Source organism: Garra rufa, chromosome 5, assembly GCF_049309525.1.
Source record: "Garra rufa chromosome 5, GarRuf1.0, whole genome shotgun sequence".
NCBI classification, from domain to species: Eukaryota; Metazoa; Chordata; class Actinopteri; order Cypriniformes; family Cyprinidae; genus Garra; species Garra rufa.
Window position 1 is genome coordinate 37,402,488 of NC_133365.1, and position 22,697 is coordinate 37,425,184.

The window sequence follows — 22,697 nt, forward strand, 5'->3', positions numbered from 1 at the left end:
GCTAGAGAACCAAGTTTTGTTTACAGCAAAGGAAAACTAGTCTCCTCTTGGCTTATACTGAAATCCTCTAAGATCTTTCTTTGCATATCATCGATTTGTACTTCTAATTTGTTTTTGTTTCGCTAGAATGCCAATCTCTCATGAACATGAGTACAGCAGTTAGCGGAAGCTTGAATTTACGGTTTATAAAGGTTTAAATATTTAGATTTTTCTTACACAAATGCATCAATTCACCGTCGTTACATCGCTTGTGAGAAATGTCACAGTTAATCGCAAAGCAGCGCAAACAATAATAGCGCTGAGATGTAAGATGAGAGAGTTGGCGAAATAGAGTATGTGCTTTCTGTACATAAAACATCATTTTTTGACTAAAACACGGAAATAATTTTTATCCTATTGTTTACCGTATTTAGTTTGGCCAGTGTAGCTGTGGGTTTTTGGTTATTTTGCTTATTTAGGCTGTAAGGATCTTTAAAATAACTGAAATTATGTGGCAAAGTGATATGGACATGTTAATGCTGTCAAGACCTGCCTGGAACTACGTTTGCCATGCGCGTTACCCAGGAAATAATTGCACACCTTGGGCATAAACCCAATTTTGAAGGCATATTAAAATGTTTACTGTATAATGAGTGGTTTTTATTACTCTGTTTAGACAATAGTTACATTAAATTACATATATTACATAATTACTGTAAAAATGTAACAAAATATAACAAAAGCAACATCTATAGTAATACTTTATCTGTTGATCAGAGAGATTACATATCAGTTATATAAAGCTCAAAGCATCGAATCGGCAATGGTATTGGTAGATCACCATGACATGAAATCGGGACTCTGTATTGGATGCAAAAATCCTGATCGGAGTATTCCTACTTTTTATGATAGATGTATGCACTTTATTGGACTTCAAAATATCAACACCCATTCACTGCCATTACAAAGCTAGGAAGAGCCCGGACTTTTTTAATAGAACTCCAAATGTATTAGTCTAAAAGAACATATACACCTATATAGAATATATACCTAGGATGGCTTGAGGGTAAGTAAACTATGGGGGTAATTTTAATTTTAATTTTTGGGTGAACTATTTCTTTAAAAGAACCATTTTTTTTCTTAGTGTGAAGAACATTTTAAGAGATTTTAAGGAAGGGAACATGGATGCTGAATGTTCTTTATAGATACTAATATTTTTTTTAAGAAGTGTAATAAGAAGGATTCGTGTGGCAACTAAGAACATTATAGACTAAGCAACCATCTAAATGAACAACATTCATCAAATTCTAAACATATTTGCCAGATCCATCCAAAGGTTGAGATTTGAAAAAACCTGGATTGAAGGGTTGAACTCAAAAGAAGAAAAAAAAAAGCAGAGTGTGACAACAGATGTATATCTTTCAAATCCATCACACATAGGGACATACGCTGGCAAATCATGAAAAAGCAACATTCTGTCATGCCAGATTTGTGTTCCCCTTGCAGATGGTTTCGATGTTACAACTTGTACCCTTAGTCTTGAGTCCTGCTTACATCCTCATCCATATTCATCATGTACACAATGAAATGCAAAGCAATTAGAGCTGCACTTCCTTGCAAGATTATAAAAAATAATAATATTGCGTTTTCAGGAGTTTTAATTAATCTCCATAAAGGTGAATGTCATCCTTCATTTCAAGGGTGCTAAATAATAATTGGTTAAATCACAGAGGAAGGCGCTATTTGGGATTTAGGCTGCTGTTTCCTTACAAAGACTGGCCTTTGTGGCTAAGTCTCAGGTTCCATTGATATTGCACAGGGAAAGTGGGACACCCTTGTCCTTTAAACAGAGCACTTCGAGTGTTGTCAAGCAACTTCAGCTTCAGATCATTGTTGCTAGGAAAAAGATGATTCAATTAAACCATGACAACCAAACAAGCATCTAATACTGTCAATGATCTCTCCAAAGTTGCCATGTGCTATAAATAGAAACATCTGTATCCACTTCAGAAGTGCATCACCAACATCTGATCCCCAATTTCTATAACAAAATGTTCCAAAATAAAATCTGGAAGGCACCTCATTTTTTTTCTGGGATTATCAGAATGTATGACATACAGATTAAACCAGCACTGTTAGTAAAGTACATGACTCAGCTTGTTTCTCATAATGTCTCTTTTGACAGCTGATGCAAAGTGCACAAAAGTGCTTTACTTGTTTCCCACCACATTCCACAGCCACCTAATATCATCTCTATAACCCACCTTCCTACAATTTCATGTAACAAGCATCATGTGGATACCTCAGGGAACCAGTATGACAATAATGGCATTGGGTCAACTATATTTTCATGTTGACGCTTAAGGCGTCAGGTTGATCCTCTGAGGACCACCAACACAAGGTGATAAAGAACAAGGTAATATCAACAGCAGAGCACCGGTCTATGCTATTAACATACTGTAGGTGTATGCAGATACGAAACACTGTGCAGGGCGTCTCTCTATTACCAATGCGCTCATCTAATAGAGAGCACAGATCACCACTGCCCCCTATTGGTGCAATGGCAACACCAAGAGACACTGTGAACAGAGATTTTAAGGCTTCTCATGCATGCTTTCAAAATTCTGTTGTAGGACACAGCAAACTACTACAAAATATCATTAGTAGTAATAACGTGAAATTACATTACTACCCTGCTATTAAAAAAAATAGCCTGGTCGTAGCTAGTTTAAATGATAATCTGTCAAAAAATGGAAATTCTGTCATCAATTACTCACCTTCATGTCGTTCTAATCCTGCATGACTTTCTTTCTTCTGTGAAACACAAAAGAAGATTGCTAATAACTAAGTAGTTTCTGTTATCTTTGACTTCCATTGTATGGACAAAAATACAATGGAAATCAATTGGAACCAAAACTGGTTGGTTATTAACATTCTTCAAAATATCTTTTGTGTACAGCAGAAAAAAAATAACGCATATAGCTTTGGAATGACATGAGGAAGAGTAAATGATCACAGAATATACCTGGAGCAGGTATTCTTCATTTTACATTATTCTGCTAATGTTACTGAAATTTTTTTTTTTTTCACTGTAAATATATGCAATAGTTCTTTAACATGCCATCAGTATATACACAGACAACCTGCTAACTTATCCAGCCCTGTTGGACAAAAAAAAACAGCATATTCTGGTTAGGTATGTTTTGAAGCATGGCAGCTGGTTTAAGATGGTCTTTATGTGGTAATTAGATGGTTTAAGCTGGTCCTGAGCTGGATATGAGCGGATTCTGAGCAGGAGCTTGTTGCTTAGGACCAGCTTATAACCATTTTAAACTAGCTTAGGACTAGCTTAAACCATCTCAAACCAGCTGCCATGATTCAAAACATACCTAAACAACTTATGCTGTTTTTTTAATAGGGAGTTCACAGACCATCCTAGCACTTCTACTTTTTACAGTTTAAGAAAACCACACCAAAGCCATGAAGAAATCTGAACCAGAAAAAAAAAACTTTCTTTCAGACAGTTTGTGACTTCTAAAACGGTCACACTGCCAGTTAGAAAACTGACCCAAGGCTTATTTGCGGTCTTTCTAAAAGGCTTATGAATTATAAGTATTCCATTTAAAATGCTGTGGATTTGTACAAGGCAGAATGAAATAGTTCGAAGAATGAAAAAAAGACTGCCAGATTTATGATTAAAAAACGTGTCTGAAGTCAGTCAATCATTATCATTGTCAGGCTGATTTATTTGTATTAAATAAGATTCACATCTTAAAACCAGGTAGTTTAGATGTTACCCAGGAAGAATGTTTTAGCCTATGTGACTACCTTTTTCATAGTGTAAGATCATACCTGTATCTCTAAGGTTTTAGCGGACAGGTTCTCTGGAGACTGTCAGTATTCATGTGCAAAATTCTTTTGATGTATAAAACATTCACATCAAATCTGGAGTCAGCACAATTCACACACCCTTTCGACAGAGCAAGAGAGAGGCAAAGTGAAATGCTGCTGTAAACACAAGATCAGAGGCAGGAGTTTGTTGCTGCTGTAGGACACATCTCTCTGCGCTCATTTACAGTGCAGTTGTTTAGATGTCAGCAGGAGTTAAGCGAACACGCCAAAGTTTTCTTCAGGAATACTGCCAAAAAGAGGGTTCATGAAGAATAAACTTTCAGGTAGCACAGAAGGACGAAACAAGCACACCTATATGTCTGAATTATTTGCATATACAGAGTGGCATTACACAATCAATTCTGCTTGCTTTCTTCTATGAAAATAAATAAATAAATGTTTCACAGTTTCCACAAAAATTGCATGTTATAAGGTAAGAATTGCAAGATATAAAAGTCACAATTCTGACTTTTTTCTCAGAATTGCATTATATAATTGCTAGAAATAAAGTCATAATTGCAAGATAAAAACTTTATACCTCGCTTTTCTGGCTTTTTTTTTTTGCAATTCTGACTATTTTTCTCAGAACTGTAAAATATAAACTCACAATTGCGAGTTATTCGGTCAAAGTTGCGAGATATAAAGTCACAATTCTGACTTTTTTTCTACGAATTGCATGATATAAACTCAACTGTGAGAAATATAGTCAGAATTGCGAGAAAGAAACATATCTCTCAATTCTGTTGTTGTTTTTTAGAACTGTGGGATATAAACTAGCAATTGTGAGTTATGAAATCAGAATTGAGTGATATAAACTCGCAATTGCGAGTTATAAGGTCAGAATTGCAAGATATGAAGTAACAATTCTGACTTTTTTATCAGAATTGCATGAAATAAACTGAAAGAATTGCAAGATATTTTTATCTCACAATTCTGACTTTTTTCCTCGCAATTCTTTTTTTCTTGGAATTGTAAGATATAAACTCAAATTGTGAGGGGGGAAAAGACTGATATGTTTATATCTCACATTTCTGACTAAATAACTGAGAAATGAAGTCAGAATTGTGTGATATAAATTCGCAATTGTGAGTTTTAAAGTCAGAATTGCGAGATATTAACTTGCAATTTTGACTTTATAAATCGCAATTTGCGAATTTATATCATGCAATTCTAACTTTATAACTTGCAATTGCAATTCTGAGGAAAAAAAGTCACAACTGTGAGATAAACTCACAATTCTAAAAAAAAAAATCTGAATTGTTTATATCTCGGAATTGTGACTTTTTCTCGGAATTGCCAGTTTATATCTCACATTTCTTACTTTATAACAATTGTGGGTTTATCTCCCAATTCTGAGAAAAAAGTCAGAATTATGAGTTTGCATCATGCAATTCTGAGAAAAAAAAGTGAGAACTGTGAGACAAACTTTTACTTTTTTTTTATTTTATTCAGTGGCGGAAGCTTTTTGTTTTTGTTGAAGTAACAAGCAAGAGAGGTGAACTTTGAGCTCCTCCCTTAATTCCTCTCCTGAAGACCCCAAACTATACCCAAATGCAGAAGAGCTGCGTTCCAGCATGTTGTCTGTTCATAAAGAGGTGTTACGTACAACGAGCCACAACTTGAGCAATATTTAAGCAATATGCAAATCGTGTTTTTGAACTTGAAAATTTTCAGTGTGGAGTTAGACAAGGGGACATCTGTTGATATTGTCAAATCGAAGTTTACTTGAAATTTAATTCCATCCGTACTTACTATACATCGATTCGTGAGAGTGTTTTTCATCATGTGGAGACTGGTGGCCTGTGTTCTCATGGCCTCTGCATTGCAGGCGCGTGACCTCCGGACGAGACGAACTATATGCCCGAATGTGTGCGACCTGTCCCGCTGCTCATCTTCTCTAGAGTCTTGTTATTTCGGCGTGGTGAATGACAGATGTGACTGCTGCACGGTGTGTGCGGCGGGAGAGGGCGAGTATTGTGGCGAGCGCGGACATGGAGTTTGCGGTCAGGGGATGACCTGTGAATATCGCACTAGCGCGCGCGGCACGTGCGTGTGCGACTCCCATGAGCCAGTGTGCGGCAGCGATGGGAGAACTTATCCTAGTATCTGTCGACTGAAAGCTGAGAACAGACGGGCTGAGATGAAGGGCATACCTGCTGTCATTTTCATCCAGAGAGGCCCCTGCGAGACCGGTGAGAAAATAAAAACTTTGTTTTGGTGCTCAAAACACATTACAACTCTTAACACCAACTTGACAGAAGTTAATCACAATCTAAACGATGTTTTGTTTTTTGCAGCGTATGCAACAATTTATGAGCTGACATCAAGAGTCTTAAAACAATGCATACATACAGCTGGGTAGATTACTTACAAATTGTAATCCGTTACTAATTCCAAATTACATGACAAATTGCACAAATTGCATTACAAAGTGTAGTTAGTAATGTAATCCATTACACATTTTAGGTAATCTGACTACTTTTAGATTACTTTTGACCTAACTCAGTATCACTTTGATTTCAAATAGGATAATATTGTACCATATTGACATCAGTGTATTAATCAAATGTGACCCTGGACCACAAAACCAGTCATAAGGTTAAATTTTACAAAACTGAGATGTATGCATCATATGAAAGCTCAATAAATAAGCTTTCTGTTGATATATAGTTTGTTAGGATTGGACAATATTTGGCCGAGATACATCTATTTGAAAATCTGGAATCTGAGGGTGCAAAAAAATCAAAATATTGAGAAAATCACCTTTAAAGTTGTCCAAATTAAGTTCTTAAAAATGCATATTACTAATCAAAAATTACATTTTGATATATTTATAGTAGAAATCTTACAAAAAATCTTCATGTAACATGATTTTTACTTAATTTCCTAATGATTTTTGGCATAAAAGAAAAATCAATAATTTTGACCCATACAATGTATTTTTGGCTATTGCTACAAATATACCCCAGCGACTTAAGACTGGTTTTGTGGTCCAGGGTCACAAATGGGCACAATCATGTACTGCATCATTTACGTTATGCAGTACATTATGTCGCCATCATCGTGTTAATTTTTTCTTTCCCTACTCAAAATATCTGAAACAAATGATTGATTGCTCATAAATTCACTGTGGTCTCAGTTTCTAATTTCCTTACTGATATGATTAATTATTTACCAAAAGTCAGGTTTTTAAGATGTAACTCACAAATCCTCACAACACCAGAATATTTTGGGTTGCTGCTTTACAGAAATGACCCATTTTTATCCAGATTTTTGCATATTTTGCATATCTCATGTCTAGTACAGATATCACTGAAATACTCCAGTTACTTTTGCAAAACTGTGCTAAAAATCAAAAAGTCATTGAAGGGGCATATCATATCAGATATGAGTGAGTACAGCTTGACTTTAAAGCTTCATGCAAAATTCAACCCAATCCCCTCATAAAAAAGTAAGAAGAGGCATTTATGTGATAATAGATTTATGGTTTAAGCCACACACCTCTGCAGTAAAAGGGGTGCAGCGTTTCAATTCTATTTCAATGTGAAGGGAACGTTGATAGCATTCATTTTGGCACATGCCAGTGCTGGCATCCAGCAGTTTTGCACATTGCAAAAGCAGAGGAGTTGTTAATGTCAACTCTGTCTTTGTCACTTGTTGTTACAAGCCAAATCATGGAGCACCTTTTGAGCATCAGTATCGTTGTAGCATGTTGATTGTAAATGAACTGAAACCTTGGAATGGTATTGCTATAGCTACCGAAATGTTACCATATTAGTACAAGAGATTGCTATTGACATTTCTTAAATGCCTTCTTTATATCATGCCATAATACCTGCGGGGTGATTTCCGACACTTCTACATTTGTAGCACTAATGTAGGTTATGATATTGTGTTCTTCTCTCATTCTCACAGCTTGAGATAGGATTTGACACACAAATGTTTGTATCAAATGGTCCCCTTACAGTGTTTGTACAAATAGTCCAGCACTGAGAAACCATTTTTATTGTTTTCTATATGAAGGTGGTGCTAGCGGCAATGATCAATGTTTGATTTCTACACAATCCCACAATCCTACTGACACCAGAAGCTGATATGAGAACAGTGAGAGGAGAGAACTTTTTGTTTTGTTTTTCAGAGAAGGCAAGTAGTATATACATTACAGCCTGCTTTTTAAAGGGATAGTTCACCCAAAAATAAAAAGTCTGCTCTCATTTATGAAGCTGTCAAGCTTCATAAAGGACATGACTCATGCACCATATTGTTGAAGTCTTCAGAAGTCATATGATAGATGTAAAGGAAGAAGCTTAAATTTAAGTTATTCCTTCAAAAATTTACCTTAAAACTCTTCCTTGACAGCCATGGTCATTTTTAAAAAAACAACTTTGACTGTAAATAATTAATTTTATCTTACACAGACGAAATTAAATAATCTGAGTTATCCAAAGACATCAGTACATAATTTATAATGCAACACTGAACTATTGATTGAAAAATATTTAAATTATTGTTAGTTAAGCTGAGGTCAAAAGTTTACTTACACCTTGCAGAATCTGCAAAAAATTTATTTTTATTTAGTACTATTTTTTTATTTAGTTCCAACAATGACTGTATGATTTTGAGATCCATCTTTTACCACAACTAAGGGACTCATATGCAACTATTACAGAAGTTTCAAATGGGGAATGCTTCAGAGGGAAACACAATGCATTAAGATCCGGGGGGTGAAAACTTTTTGAATTTGAAGATCAGGGTAAATTTAACTTACTTTGTCTCCTGGGAAACTTGTAGTTTAAAAAGTATCCTCTGTAGCTTCTGATGGGCAGTACTAAATTAAAAAAAAAAATGATATTTAGGCAAAATAAGAAAAATGTGCACATTTTCATTCTGTTCAAAGGTTTACACTCCTGGCTCTTAATGCATTGTTTTTCATTCTGGAGCATCATTAGCGTTTGAACCTTCTGTAATAGGTGCATTTGAGTCCCTCAGTTGACCTCAGTGTGTAAAGATGGATCTTAAAATCATGTAGTCATTGTTGGAAAGGGTTCAAAAACACAAAAATGCTGAAACACCAAAGAAATTGTGGGATTTTTTCTGAGGAACAGTGGGCAGTTTAGGACAAACCAGGGGCTCGTGAACAACTAAAAACAAAACAAAACCACATCGGTGGATCATTCAGGCAACAACACAGTATTAAGAATCATAATTAAGAAACTTTCAAAAAGGGTAATTTTTCTCTTGTAGATTATATGTAAATGTCTGTTATGTGAAATATCTTATTCAGGTCAGTACTAAATAACTAAATAATATGCATTTTGTATGATACCTTTTATTGTAGTAAAATAATTACCATTTTGCAGATTTTGCAAGGTGTATGTAAACTTTTGACCTCTACTGTGTGTGTGTGTGTATATATACATATATACTCAGGTGAAATCTCTGCTTTTATGCATACAAATGTTCTCTGGCTTCTGGCCAAGAGGTTCAAATTTATTCTGTCTTGACAGTTATGCCTTGGGATATATGATTCATCTATGAAAACCATGTGGCATGTTCTGTCAGCTATGCCTTGCCAAAATCAAGGGTCCCCAAAGGGCTGGAAAACACAAAGTCACAAGCAATTCAGCTCTAAAGGTGGACTCGGCATGCAAAAATAGTCAAGGGAATGATGATTTCATCAAGTGGTAACATGCTATGTGGATTGCATAACTTTATCTGGTTATTTGTGTCCACATCCAGTGCAAATTTGCATATATGTAGTATCAGCTGATTCCGTGTTGGTTTCTTTGGCAGAAAAGTAAGAGAGATGATGATTTAAACAATGACGTCTTAATTTCTTAGGACGGGCCTTTAAGGTGCTGCATCTGTGGTTTATTGTCATGATTTGTCATATAAATAGTTTTGTGTTTACCTGTTGTGGTTCACCCCAGGGAAACCTGTACATGTAATGTCAGGACCTTGACTTTCTCTCAGAGGAGCACGGCTGCTGTCAGCTGCCAGAGACTTGGAGATAAGCATGTAACATCAATTTATGCAGAGACTGTGTGACAAGTTTTCAGTGCCTTCAGGTAGCAGGGTAAAAAAGGAGCTCCACAGGGCTGTTTGCTTTACTCATAGCTTGTGCCCACACGTTACTATTGTTGATGTGCAACATGTTGAAGAGCTACATTGTGACACTAGTAATGCACTTTAGATTTTAGTCTTGCAAAGTTGTCAAGCTCAGATGTTTTTTGCTTGGTCTCTATTTAAAATCAGGCAAGTATTACTTTCTAATCTAATTTGTGTCACTTTTGTCTGTTGTCTTTGTTCTCATAGGCTCTCGGAATCCGAGCAGCATGCGCTACAAGTTTAACTTCATAGCAGATGTGGTGGATAAGATCGCCCCTGCAGTGGTCCATCTAGAACTGTTTAGTAGGTAAGGACAGATGGTGTTGGTTGTTTAGATACTGAGCACAGAGTGACATGCTGGTTATAATGCTTGGTATACTTAGCTGGCGCAGAATGAACTCTCCATATGTGATTAAATTATGACAATATAATAGTTTTTGCTTGCTTGTTTAAACAGAGGTTCAAAAATGAGAGTGGAATAAGTATGTAAACACTGCTGTTCGTATTGGGATTCTTGTGTGTTACGAGAGAACTGATATTGCATTTTGCATAAATTAAACATTATATAATTATGTAAAAAAAATGCCAACACAGCTAAACATTTACAATAAACAGTTGTTGTGTTACATTTCATAGCCATGGAAGTCTGTTTCTGCCACTGAAGAAAAAATAAGAAAAGGTACTAGAAACTTTTTTTTATCTCACATTCTGACTTTTTTTTTTAGCAATTACGATTTTACATCTCACAATTCTGACTTTTTTTCTTAGAATTGTGAGACATAAACTTGCAATTCTGAGAAAGTCGCAATTCTAACCTTTTTTCTTGAAATTGTATCTTCCAATTCTTACTTTTTTTCTCAGAATTGTGAGATATAAGCTGTCAATTGTGTGTTATAAAGTCAGAATTGTGAGATATAAACTGAGATAGTTTCAATTCTGACATTTTTTCTCAGAATTGCATGATATAAACTCACAATTGCAAGAAATAAAGTTACAACTGCAAGATAAAAACTCACAATTCTGATATTTTTTCTCACAGTTGCGAATTTGTATCTCGCAATTCTGATTTTTCTTAAATGTGTAAGATATAAACTCACAATTTTGAGAAATAATTTTGCAAGATAAAAACGAATTCTGACTATTTTTCTCACAACTGAGATATAAACTCGCAATTCTGAGATATAAAGTCAAAATTCTGATATTTGTGATTTTATTTCTCAGAATTGCAAGATAAACTCCCAATTCTGACTTTTTTTTCCTCGCAAATTGTGAATTTATATATTGCAATTCTGACTTTTTTCTCGCAATTGCAAGTTTATATTTCACAATTTTGATTTAGTAACTCGCAATTACGTGTTATAAAGTCACAATTGCATGATACAAACTAAAAAGTCAGAACTGGGAGTTTATATCTCGTAATTCTGACTTTATTTCTCAGAATTTTGACTTTATTTCTGAGAATTTAAAAAAGTCAGAATTGCGAGATAAAAGTCAGAATTGTGAGATAAAAGTTACCTTTTTTATTCATGGCTGAAACGGGCTTCCATACATAGCAGTTTAAAATGATGTTATACACTCAATGGTTTGGAGCAAGGTTATTTTCATAAACAAAAAAATAAAACTAAGACGAAAACGATTGATCAGAACACATTTTTCGTGATCTGAAATAAAATAAAAACGTCAAAATAGATGAAAAACTAAAACGAAACTAAACACTTTTATTGAAAAACTAACTGAAATAAAATAATAATTATCAAAAATAAATAATCGTTTTTGTAATCATTACGTTCTCACCCCATGGCGGAAAAATAATAAAGACTGCAACCTGAACAGCACCCGCATTAAATCCAGGCTACTACATCAGTTTTAGGCAAAATTATTTATTTTTTTATGTAACACAATCAAACCAATATACTAGAGCTGATTCATCGTTAACAGACCGAGATTTGACCCATTCAATCTCATTTCTATTCTTATTTTATTTTGTCTCACATTACTTTGCTTAGTTTAGAATTGCAGGGAAATTGTGATCTCTATTTGAAACTAAACTATATAAAAACCAAATAGGACTGTGTTCACAAAATAAAACGAAACTAAAAATAATAAAAACGAAACTAAATTTTATTGCAATTTTGAAAACTATATTAAAATAAAACTAATTTTAAAAAAGCAAAACTATAATAACCTTGGTTTGGAGTTTTTTTTTTTTTTTTTTTAAGTATCTAATGCTCACCAAGGCTGCATTTATTTGATGAAAAATATTGTAAAATAGTAATATTGTAAAAATATAATTAAAATAACTCTTAAATTTTTATAAAGTTTAATTATTGTAATGTATTCCTATAACAAAAAAGTTTCAGCAGCTGCTACTCTAGTATTAAGTCACGTGATCCTTTTATGATTCTAATATCCTGATTTGGTGCTCAAGAAACATTTCTTATTGTTATTATGCTAAGAATAGTTTATTACCGTGATACATTTTTAGGATTCTTTTATGAACAGAAATTTCAAAATAACAGCATTTATACAAATATTTTGTAACAATATAAACAATACAACTTTATTGTCACTGTTGGCCAATTAATAAATCCTTGCTGAATAAAAGCATTTGTTTCTTTAAAAAAAAAATCTTACCTACTTCAAACTTTTGAACAGTAGTGTATTTAAAAAAAAAATAGTGCTATTTTAGTACAGACAAGATGTTGGAATTTGCCTGTGAAAATGTGCTTCAAACCTAGAAATCCCTCAATAAACATTTTTTATGAACTCATACACAAGGGAATATTTCCCCAATGTTTCCTTCCAGGCTACCATTTTCCAACCAAGATATCCCTGCGTCCAGTGGTTCAGGATTTATAGTGTCAGAAGATGGGTGGATCGTCACCAATGCACATGTACTGTCCAACAAGCAACATATCAAAGTGGAGCTGAAAAACGGCATGCTCTACGATGCCACAATCAAAGATGTGGATCAAAAAATAGACATTGCTCTCATTAAGATTGACTCAGAGGTAAGCAAGCCAAGATGTCCGAATTCTGGTAGGTGACATGGATAAATGACTTAATAAAAAATATATGTACTTCTGTTATCTTCAGTGAGATGTATTTACATTGTGACTGTGCCCCAACTAAAACTGTGTCTGTAAAAGTGTGTCCCTTAGATCAGCATCAGCTTAAAGGAGAAGTTCACTTTCAGAACAAAAATTTTCAGATAATGTACTCACCCCCTTGTCATACTAGATGTCATGTCTTTCTTTTTTTGAGCAAAACATTTTTCTCCATATAGTGGAATTCTATGGTGCCCCAAGTTTGAACTTCCAAAATGCAGTTTAAATGCGGCTTCAAACAATCCCAAATGCGATTGTAGGAAGAAGGAAGAAGGGTCTTAGCTAGCCAAATGATCTCTCTTTTAAAGTACTATTTATATACTTTTTAACCTCAAATGCTTGTCTTGTCTTTCTCTGCCTGAACTCTGTTTTTTTGGGGGGTTCAAGACAGTCAGAAAAACAAAATTGTCCTACATTGCTGTTTTATCTTTTTTGTTAAGGGTGTTTGATCTTCTTTGCATGCAAACACTGGGTCGGTACTTCTGCAGCGATGTAGGATGATTTTGAAATGATTTTTGAAGTTGAGGGAGAAAATAAAAGTTTTTTTTCAACCTACCCTAACTGTTTTGAACCAGAGACTACTAATGCAACATCACAGAGAGATGCAAGAACGAGCATCTGAGGTTAAAAAGTATATAAATAGTAATTTTTTAAAAATAACATCGTATGGATAAGACCTTTTTTTCTCAGCTGGGATCTATTACAGCCGTATTTGGGATCGTTTGAAGCTGCATTTAAACTGCATTTTGAAAGTTCAAACTCAGGGCACCATAGAAGTCGATTATATGGAGAAAAGTCCTGAAATGTTTTCCTCAAAAAACAATTTCTTTACGACTGAAGAAAAAAAGACATGAACATCTTGGATGACAAGGGGGTGAGTACATAATCTGTAAATTTTTGTTCTGAAAGTGAACTTCTCCTTTAATGTATCATGGGTTCTCCATGGGAGAGGTCCTATCAGGTCATTATCAGGTATCATTGGCTCCTTTGGATGTTATTGTATTGTTTGTGGCACATTTGTTACCAGGTATAAAGCTCTGGTCTTACACACAGTACCTTGGGTTAAGATTGTTTGAAAGAACTTTCTAACATTGCTGCTGAAGACTTGCGACACCTCAACCTTCAATAAGTTCTTCTCCCCCACAAGAACTTTGGTCAAGCTTACTTATTTTATGCGTTAGAGAAATCTAGTACATTGGTGAGCCACCCAAACGATTGTTCAGCAAGCAAAATCTAACACATATGACAAAAGCTAGCCAGAAAGTGGTTAAAATACCTTTTGTTGCTTGGTAAAAATGTTGTCTTTGCATTTTACTGCTCAGGTCCACTGGTTTATCATCAGCGACTAGCGTCACAGCTGCTGGAAGTAAATTAATCTTGGTGAGGCAGTCCAGCAGATGTTTCTGGAGTCAGCAAGGGCTTGTGCCACCAAAAATTAGATTCTGCTTCTTGACATGGTTAATTTGTTTTCTGATTCTCTCAGGAGAAAATTCGTCTCGCTCTTACAAATTCCAACTTTCCGCCTATTTTCGCGGCGCGCTTGTGACCATGCCAGATAACATGTCTATTTCCCACTGACAGTCTGCCTTTGTAAACAGGACTAGCACAAAGGCCTGAAATACCTCCTTACAGAAATACAAAACAGCCCAACCACTTAAAAAAATGTCCTTTCAGACTGATTTAGAACTACCGACCGTCTAAGGACTAACTTTGATCAGCAGCAGAGCATCCTCTGCCAACACCAATAATGTCTCGCCATAACCCAGACCATAGCAACAGCATGTAGCACAATGATTGGTAATCACTTTAATTCAGTCCCAGACTGTGTATGGCTGCCTGTGGTTTCAGAAAGGAGGAGAAAAGTGGAAGAAAAGTGCTTGGGGAGGCAGATGGCAATCTGTTATTTCGCAGTGCTCAGACCCCCAGCAATAGCCTGCGGAGTCAAGGTTGGGACAAGAGTGTAAAGGCGTCCTGCTCCAGAAGCCCCAGTAATCAAGCCTGGTGCATCAGCCTGAAGTCATAAAAATGCACCCTACAGAGTACAAGCAGGCAGGGGCAGGCTCAGGCCCAGACTGGCTGCTGGCTTCAAACATTTCAAGGAAACTTATTAGACTGTTCTAAAAAGGTGACAGCACAGAAGATAGTTGTTTTTCTCTGAAAAAGACTTGTCGTGGCTGTATGATTTTGAGTCCGAGATCACAATCACGAGTTGTTTGTTTTTGCCATTTGCCCGCTAACAAATGCCAGCACTGAGAGCATGTAAACTACAATGCTCTCAACTACAGCCTAAAAAGTGATGGGTGAACATCAGAATGTATATTAAAAGTTAAAAGAAACTTAACATACTGAAATGTATCTACTCTCATGTAATCGCCAGTCATTATTCATGTTAAGATAGATTGCTAAATAGATAGATAATGTCAAAAGTTTTTGAACAGTAAGATTTTTAATGTTTATAAAGAAGTCTCTTCTGCTCTTCAAGCCTGCATTTATTTGATCCAAAGTACAGCAAAAACAAACTAATATGCTGATTTGCTGTTCAAGAAACATTTATTATTATTATTACATCAATATTTAAAACGGTTATTTATTTAAATTTTAATATTTAAATTTTTTTCAGGATTCTTTGATGAATACAAAGATTCAAAGATCAGCATTTATCTGAAATAAAAAGCTTTTGTAACATTATACACTATTCCATTCAAAAGCTTGGAGTTATTTAGCAAGAACGCTTTAAATTGATCAAAATTGACAATAAAGACATTTATGATGTTACAAAAGATTAATAAATGCAGATAAATGCTGTTCTTCTGAACTTTCTATTCATCAAAGAAACTTGAAAAATTCTACTCAGCTGTTGTCAACATAATAATGTTTTTTGAGCAGCAAATCAGAATATTAGAATGATTTAGAAGGATCATGTGACTGGAGTAATGATGCTAAACATTCAGCTTTGAAATCACAGGAATAAATTACATTTTGAAATATATTCAAATAGAAAACAGTTATTTTAAATAGTAAAAATATTTCAGAATTTTACTGTTTTTGCTGTACTTTGAATTAAATAAATGCAGGTTTGGTGAGCAGAAGAGACTTTAAAAAACATTTTCTATATTTATATTTTCATTTTAATTTAAGTAATTTTGTTTTGTCATTTTTATTACTTTTTCTTAACATTTTGTAATTTTAGTACTTCAACTTAATTTTTCTAGTTAGTTGCCAAGGTCACATAAAATTAATATTTATATAATATTATAATAATTTTAATCGTTTTTAATTAACGATAACTGACTTAAATAAATGTCTTAATTTTGTCAAAAAGTCAACAAATTGTTTGAAACTGTTTCCTCTAAAGATTTTATGGCAGTCACCTTTTAAATGATTATATCTGGACTAGGGCTGGGCGATTAATCGAAAAGTAATCGAAATCGACATTCAGAACCTATAATCGATCAAATTTTTCCAGGTCAATTATTTCAATTACTTTCCCTTTAAAAACATTACTGCGTGTGGAGTCAGGTGACCCCGCTCCGTTACGTTACGTTATTCCTCCGACATGTCGATGGAGAGCTTAATTTATACAGTAAAAAGTATTTACAGGATATACAAGAGTAATTTTATTTAGAAGAGATACTGCTTATTTTCTACTTTTAATATTTATTATTATTTTATAAATAATTTATTTTGTTTCCAAAAGTGCAAGTTATTTATTTTCACTAATTTAAGAAAAATGTGACTTTTCGTTTTACGCAATGTGCGCTTTAATTTCAGTTGTTCAACACTGATGTTCAATAAATAATCATAGATAGTAGATAGTGTGTGCACCCTTCATTCAAAAATCTCTCACTTGTAATATGTGAGCATATTTACTGTACAAAACTTGTCAGTGAACTATGAGGGCAAAAAAATAAATATTATTTAAATATAATTAAATATAATTTTATTAATGAATAAAATAATCGTTCATTAATCGTAATCGGGTTAAAATGTTCAATTAATCGAGATTTTGATTTTAGGCCAAATCGCCCAGCCCTAATCTGGACATTGGTTTGGAGTGAAAACATTAATCACATTAAGGATTGTTTATTTGTGTTTTATTAGTCAAAACAACCTAAAAAGACAGCAGGTCATATTTGCGAAAGTTTGCAAGCTCGCAGAATATGTTTTACAGGAATTAATGAAATACAGTATGTCTCTCTCTTTCATACAGGCTCCCCTGCCTGTGCTTTTACTTGGCCGTTCTGCAGACCTGAGGCCAGGCGAGTTTGTAGTAGCCGTAGGAAGCCCGTTTTCCCTTCAAAACACAGTGACCACCGGTATCATCAGCACTACCCACCGAGGAGGTCATGAACTTGGCCTTCAGAACTCTGATATGGAGTATATTCAAACAGATGCCATTATAAACGTAACATTCTACATAAAGACACTATTATCAATTTAGACAATTAAGCTGTGTGCCCATGTACATGAACACAATGTCAATGTTTTCTTTCACAGTATGGAAACTCAGGAGGACCTCTTGTAAACTTGGTAAGAACCATTTATTCTCCTGTTTCTTATTTGGCATTAAGTATATTTTGAACAGAATTCTCACTCTCAGCTGCTGCTGATTTGTTTATCTCTATTTGTTTCCGGATAATGTCCCCCAAGGTTATAACTCTTGTTTTTATTTGTTCAACATTCAATTTTGGTATTCATGGTTTCTTATTGTGCAGCATCTACTGTTTCTATGTCTGCTTCCATCTGGAAGTTTAGTATACCCTGGGCAAATTACCTGCAGTGGTTTATATTATTCTATTGATCTTTGTAAAGGAAACACAACATGTGTCCTTGAAGGAGCCTCAGGCTCAAGCATGCATCAGGCTTTGCAATAAAAATATTTCCATTTATAGTGCACAATGGAATCTTGAAAATATGTAAAAAGCATTGCACAGATGCACCATAAATCTGGAATCAAACAATGCAACGGTATAAGCAAAATGCTCTTATCTTTTTTTATATGATATCTGTTTTATTATATATCATTATTATTTATTTTTAATAAACTATGTACTTGCAAAAATCTTTTACTTGTTCAATTAAATCGGTAAACCCAGAGACCAAAGTCCTTTGAGTGTCTCAAGGTAGTTGTTCATTACAGTGCATTTCAATATTATGCTCCCTGTTTGCGGTTTCAAGGATGGGGATGTCATTGGCATAAACACATTGAAGGTCACTCCAGGAATATCATTTGCCATTCCCTCAGACCGCATACGGCAGTTCCTTGCGGACTCTTATGACAGACAAAGAAAAGGTTTGCAAACTTCTCGTGAGCTTATGAGTTGATTTTATTTTGATTGAATTAAGTAACTGTTTTCTTACATTTTAGGAAAAATGCTGACTAAAAAGAGATATATGGGAGTGCGAATGCTTCAACTTTCAGCGGCGTAAGTTAGATATGTCAAATATGCTATATATATATATTTTTTTTTTTTACACATGCATACACTACCAATCAAAAGTTGTTTGAACAGCAAGATTTTTAATGTTTTTGAAAAAGTCTCTTCTGCTCACCAAGCCTACATTTATTTGATCCAAAATACAGCAAAAACAGTAACATTGTGAAAAATTTTTACTATTTAAAATAACTGCTTTATATTTGAATGCATTTTTTCAAATGTAATTTTCTTTCTGTGATCAAAGCTACATTTTCAGCATCATTACTCCAGACTCAGTGTCACATGATCCTTGAGAAATCATTCTAATATGCTGATTTGCTGTTCAAGAAACACTTATTATTATTATTATTTAAAACAGTTTTGGGATTCTTTGATTAATAAAAAGATCCAAAGATCAGCATTTATTTGGGAATTTTAGAAATTAATACTTTTAGCAAGGATGCTTTAAATTGATCAAAAGTGATGATAAAGACATTTATAATATACAAAAGATTTCTATTTCAGATATTTGCTGTTCTTCAGAACTTTCTATTCATCATAGAAACCTGAAAAAGTTCTACTCAGATGTTTTCAACATAATAATAATAAATGTTTTTGAGCAACAAATCAGAATATTAGAATGATTTCTGAAGGATCATGTAATGATGCTATAAATTCAGCTTTGAAATCACATAAATTATATTTTAAAATGTATTCAAATAGAAAACAGTAAAATATGACAGTTTTTTTTCTGTACTTAAATAAATGCAGCCTTGGTGAGCAGACGAGACTTCTTTAAAAAACATTAAAATATCTTACTGTTCAAAAACTTTTGACTGGTGGAGTATATGTATTTTTTAATCATGTTTGTTTAATCAGTTTGATTAGGGAGCTCAAAGAAAAGGAAAGCAATTTTCCAGATGTGAGCTCAGGGGTGTACGTGTATGAGGTTATTCCAGGGACAGCTGCCTTCAGGTAAAGGGATTTTGCCTACACCTCCCGATTAACCCCAACCACACCTCTTTCTTCACTCATCTAGGCCCAGAGGCTCCTTTCATTATATCATAACCTTCAGTTAGATCAAGATATATATCCTCATCGTATACCACAAGGGCTTTTACATATTTGCCCAATGAACAGATTTTTCCTATAGCACATCTGTCCTATGATGACAATCCTCCTATGGTATTTTGTTTTTGTATCCACCTTATTTTTCAATGCGGAAGTAAGCCTATGGACAAAACTTCGGGGTCAATAGCTTCTATATGGAAATAATGAAAAGAATAACAACGTGCAGTAAATGGACATACCAATTTGCAATATCAAGCAGCAAAATGAGCTGTTTTGTACAGCTAAAAATATCTGGACGCGAATGAGACTGGAAGTCAGACCCATAAAATTTACAAATAGCCGTGCCTGCTCTCATGGGGGATAAAGGACTGGCATTAGAAACCTAAAGGGATAGTTCACCCAAAAATGAAAATTGTCATCAATTACTTATTCTCATGTCATTCCAAACCGGCATAACTTTCTTTCTTCTGTGGAACATAACAGATTTTGAACAATGTTGGTAACCAGAAAGTTTAACCTGAAAATATGTGCCTCTGTATACATTCACTGTTGCATATTTCGCAGCATTTTCAAAATGAAATGTCCAGAGAGTGGTGCTAAAACACACGTTCAGTGCACGACCGTGACACATTTTTATTACGTTGGTACAGGCACGCATTGCTACGTTTTTATTACGCTGCTTGTGGTACGTATTGCGGCTGTTCAGAATTCAAATATCTGGGGAGTGTCGCTAAAGGTAATGCTCAATCGTTTTGGAAATATCCCCTACACCAAATCCAACCCTAAACCTACCCGATGGTGCAAAAATGCAATGCAAAAGTGATATACAAATGCATTTGTTGATGCACTATGCGGATTTGAGCTGCTTTGTCGAACTGTAGTTTCACAGGGTTCATCATTGAAGTGCAACGCCGTATCGTGTGAGCTACTGAGCAAACATACTGAATTAGAAAAATCATGCATATGAAGCTAGTCACCAACATTCTTTAAATAAGACGACAGCATTTTCATTTTTGGGTGAAGTTTGATTCAGCTGTCATCTTCAAGTGCATTGTCCACTTAAACAAACTACAGATGATTAAAGGAAAAACACCCTGGACTCTCTATTGCTTTCTTATTTTTCCCAAATCAATGGGACAGTTTACATCCGAAGCCTGAACATTTAGCTGTTGCAATTAACACTCACAATACAAGCTGTACTGTGTAGAATAACAAGTATCACAAACATTTCACATACTGCAATTTGTTTTGTAGTGCTGGCTTGCTCAACCAAGATGTGATAATCAGCATTAACGGACAACCAGTGAGTTCTACAGAGGACGTGAGTCAGGCTGTGCAGTCAAACGAAGTTCTTTCTTTGGTGGTGCGACGTGCTAATGAAGAAATCACACTAACAGTCGTTCCTGACCAAGTAGACTTGTAAAGCTTTCTGGTGCCACTTTTCATCAGATACCTCCAAATAATATATGTAAACCCTAGACCACAAAACCAGTCTTAAGCAGCATGGGTATATTTGTAGCAATAGCCAAAAATACAGTGTATGGGTCAAAATTATATATTTTTCTCTTATGCCAAAAATCATTAGGATATTAAGTAAAGATCATGTTCCATGAAGATGTGTTGTAAATTTCCTACCATAAACATATCAACACTTAATTTTTGATTCGTTTTTGCACCCTCAGATTCCAGATTTTCAAATAGTTCTTGTCCTATCCTAACAAACCATACATCAATGATGTAAAATTTACCCTTATGACTGGTTTTGTGGTCCAGGGTCAGATATTATATATAAGTATATATATTATATTATTATATATTAGATATAAACATGCATTACTTTAACAGGGCATTATATTAATAGCATACAGAATCATGAAGTGTCAAGGCCAAGTGATGCGTTTTGATATAAATATACAAGTCTTTTATTGTAAGATTGTACTGTTCTTCTGTATCCACCTTTTTCTTTAACGCGGAAGTAAGCCTATGGGTGAGACTTCCAGTTCATTATACATTATAGGGAAATAACGAGAAAAAAAACAATGTGCAGTAAACAGTAAAACAGTTTGTACTACAAAACAGTGTGTTTATAATTAAAGATAATACAGTAAAATACCATGGTAATACACCAATTTGCAATATCAAGCAACAAAACAAGCCGTTTTGTACAGCTAAAAATAGCTGGACACGGATGAGATTAGAAGCCAGACCCATACAATTTACAAATGGCAGTGCCCATTCTTACAGGGAAAAAAAGGTGGATATATATAGTGTCTGTTTTTTCATGTTGCCAAATATCATAAGTTACTGATATACACTACTGTTCAAATGTTGCAGAAGAATTATTTTATGCTCACTGAGTTTTTTGATAAAAAATACAGTAAAAACAAGAATATTGTGAAATAATATTACAATTTAAAGTAACTATTTTCTATTTTAATATATTTTAAATTGTAAGATATTGCTGTGATGGCAAAACTGAACTTTCAGCAGTCATTACTCCAGTCTTCAGTGTCACATGATTCTTCAAAAATCATTGTAATATGCTGATTTGGTGCTGAAGCACAAGCATTGTGTTTCGAATGAAAGAGACTTGTAGTGCATGAAAACATTAAATATCGCATGCACTTACTACCTGCTGCTTTCAATTGTTTTCAATTATAGGATCATTTTTAATGCCATGCACCAGTCAAACAAGTCTTTGTAGCCGTATGATTTTAACAAAGCTAATAATTGAGTAACTGCTTACTGAATTCTAAGCACATGTTGTTTTAAAGCAATGCTCTTGGATGTGTTGCAACATATCCCATAGTGCCTAGTTTTTTCAGCAGATCAACAGCTCATCTGTAAATAAATCACTTACAAAATGTACAAGAAACACGCAAGCCACGAATCATGAAAGGGAAATGAATAAAAAGAAAACTTTTTACAGTTTCTCACCAAATTGTGTTTTGAATGGTGTGTGATAAAAGCCATGGGAATTCTGCCAAAGGATGCATGTATAATGGAGTATATTATTGTATGTATTTTTAATTGCAAGCTGTTTCATAACATCTGTCCGTTGACAGCTCTTTGTAGGTATTCAGTCTAAAACAAGATCTGTAACATCTCTGCAGCTGTTTTGGCA

The 22,697-nt window shown here is 34.4% G+C and overlaps 1 protein-coding gene across 1 annotated transcript; it reads left to right on the plus strand.

Annotated features, from left to right (window-relative positions):
* Positions 1-5,489: 5,489 nt before the first annotated feature.
* On the plus strand, positions 5,490-22,504 carry htra4 (HtrA serine peptidase 4). The gene is made up of 9 exons (XM_073839987.1): positions 5,490-6,062; positions 10,186-10,285; positions 12,785-12,989; positions 17,296-17,490; positions 17,583-17,615; positions 18,264-18,378; positions 18,454-18,511; positions 19,382-19,477; positions 20,828-22,504. The coding sequence occupies exons 1-9, from the start codon at positions 5,654-5,656 to the stop codon at positions 20,994-20,996; spliced, it is 1,380 nt and encodes a 459-aa protein (XP_073696088.1). The 5' UTR covers positions 5,490-5,653; the 3' UTR covers positions 20,997-22,504.
* The last annotated feature ends 193 nt before the right edge of the window (positions 22,505-22,697 follow it).

What these genes read in the sequence shown, in the direction of transcription:
- htra4 (XM_073839987.1), top strand. Translation starts at nt 5,654, where the DNA reads ATGTGGAGACTGGTGGCCTGTGTTCTCATGGCCTCTGCATTGCAGGCG. An exon ending in GAGAGGCCCCTGCGAGACCG is followed by an intron (nt 6,063 to 10,185) that starts GTGAGAAAATAA and finishes TTGTTCTCATAG; the next exon opens with GCTCTCGGAATCCGAGCAGC. An exon ending in GAGGACCTCTTGTAAACTTG is followed by an intron (nt 17,616 to 18,263) that starts GTAAGAACCATT and finishes TGCGGTTTCAAG; the next exon opens with GATGGGGATGTCATTGGCAT.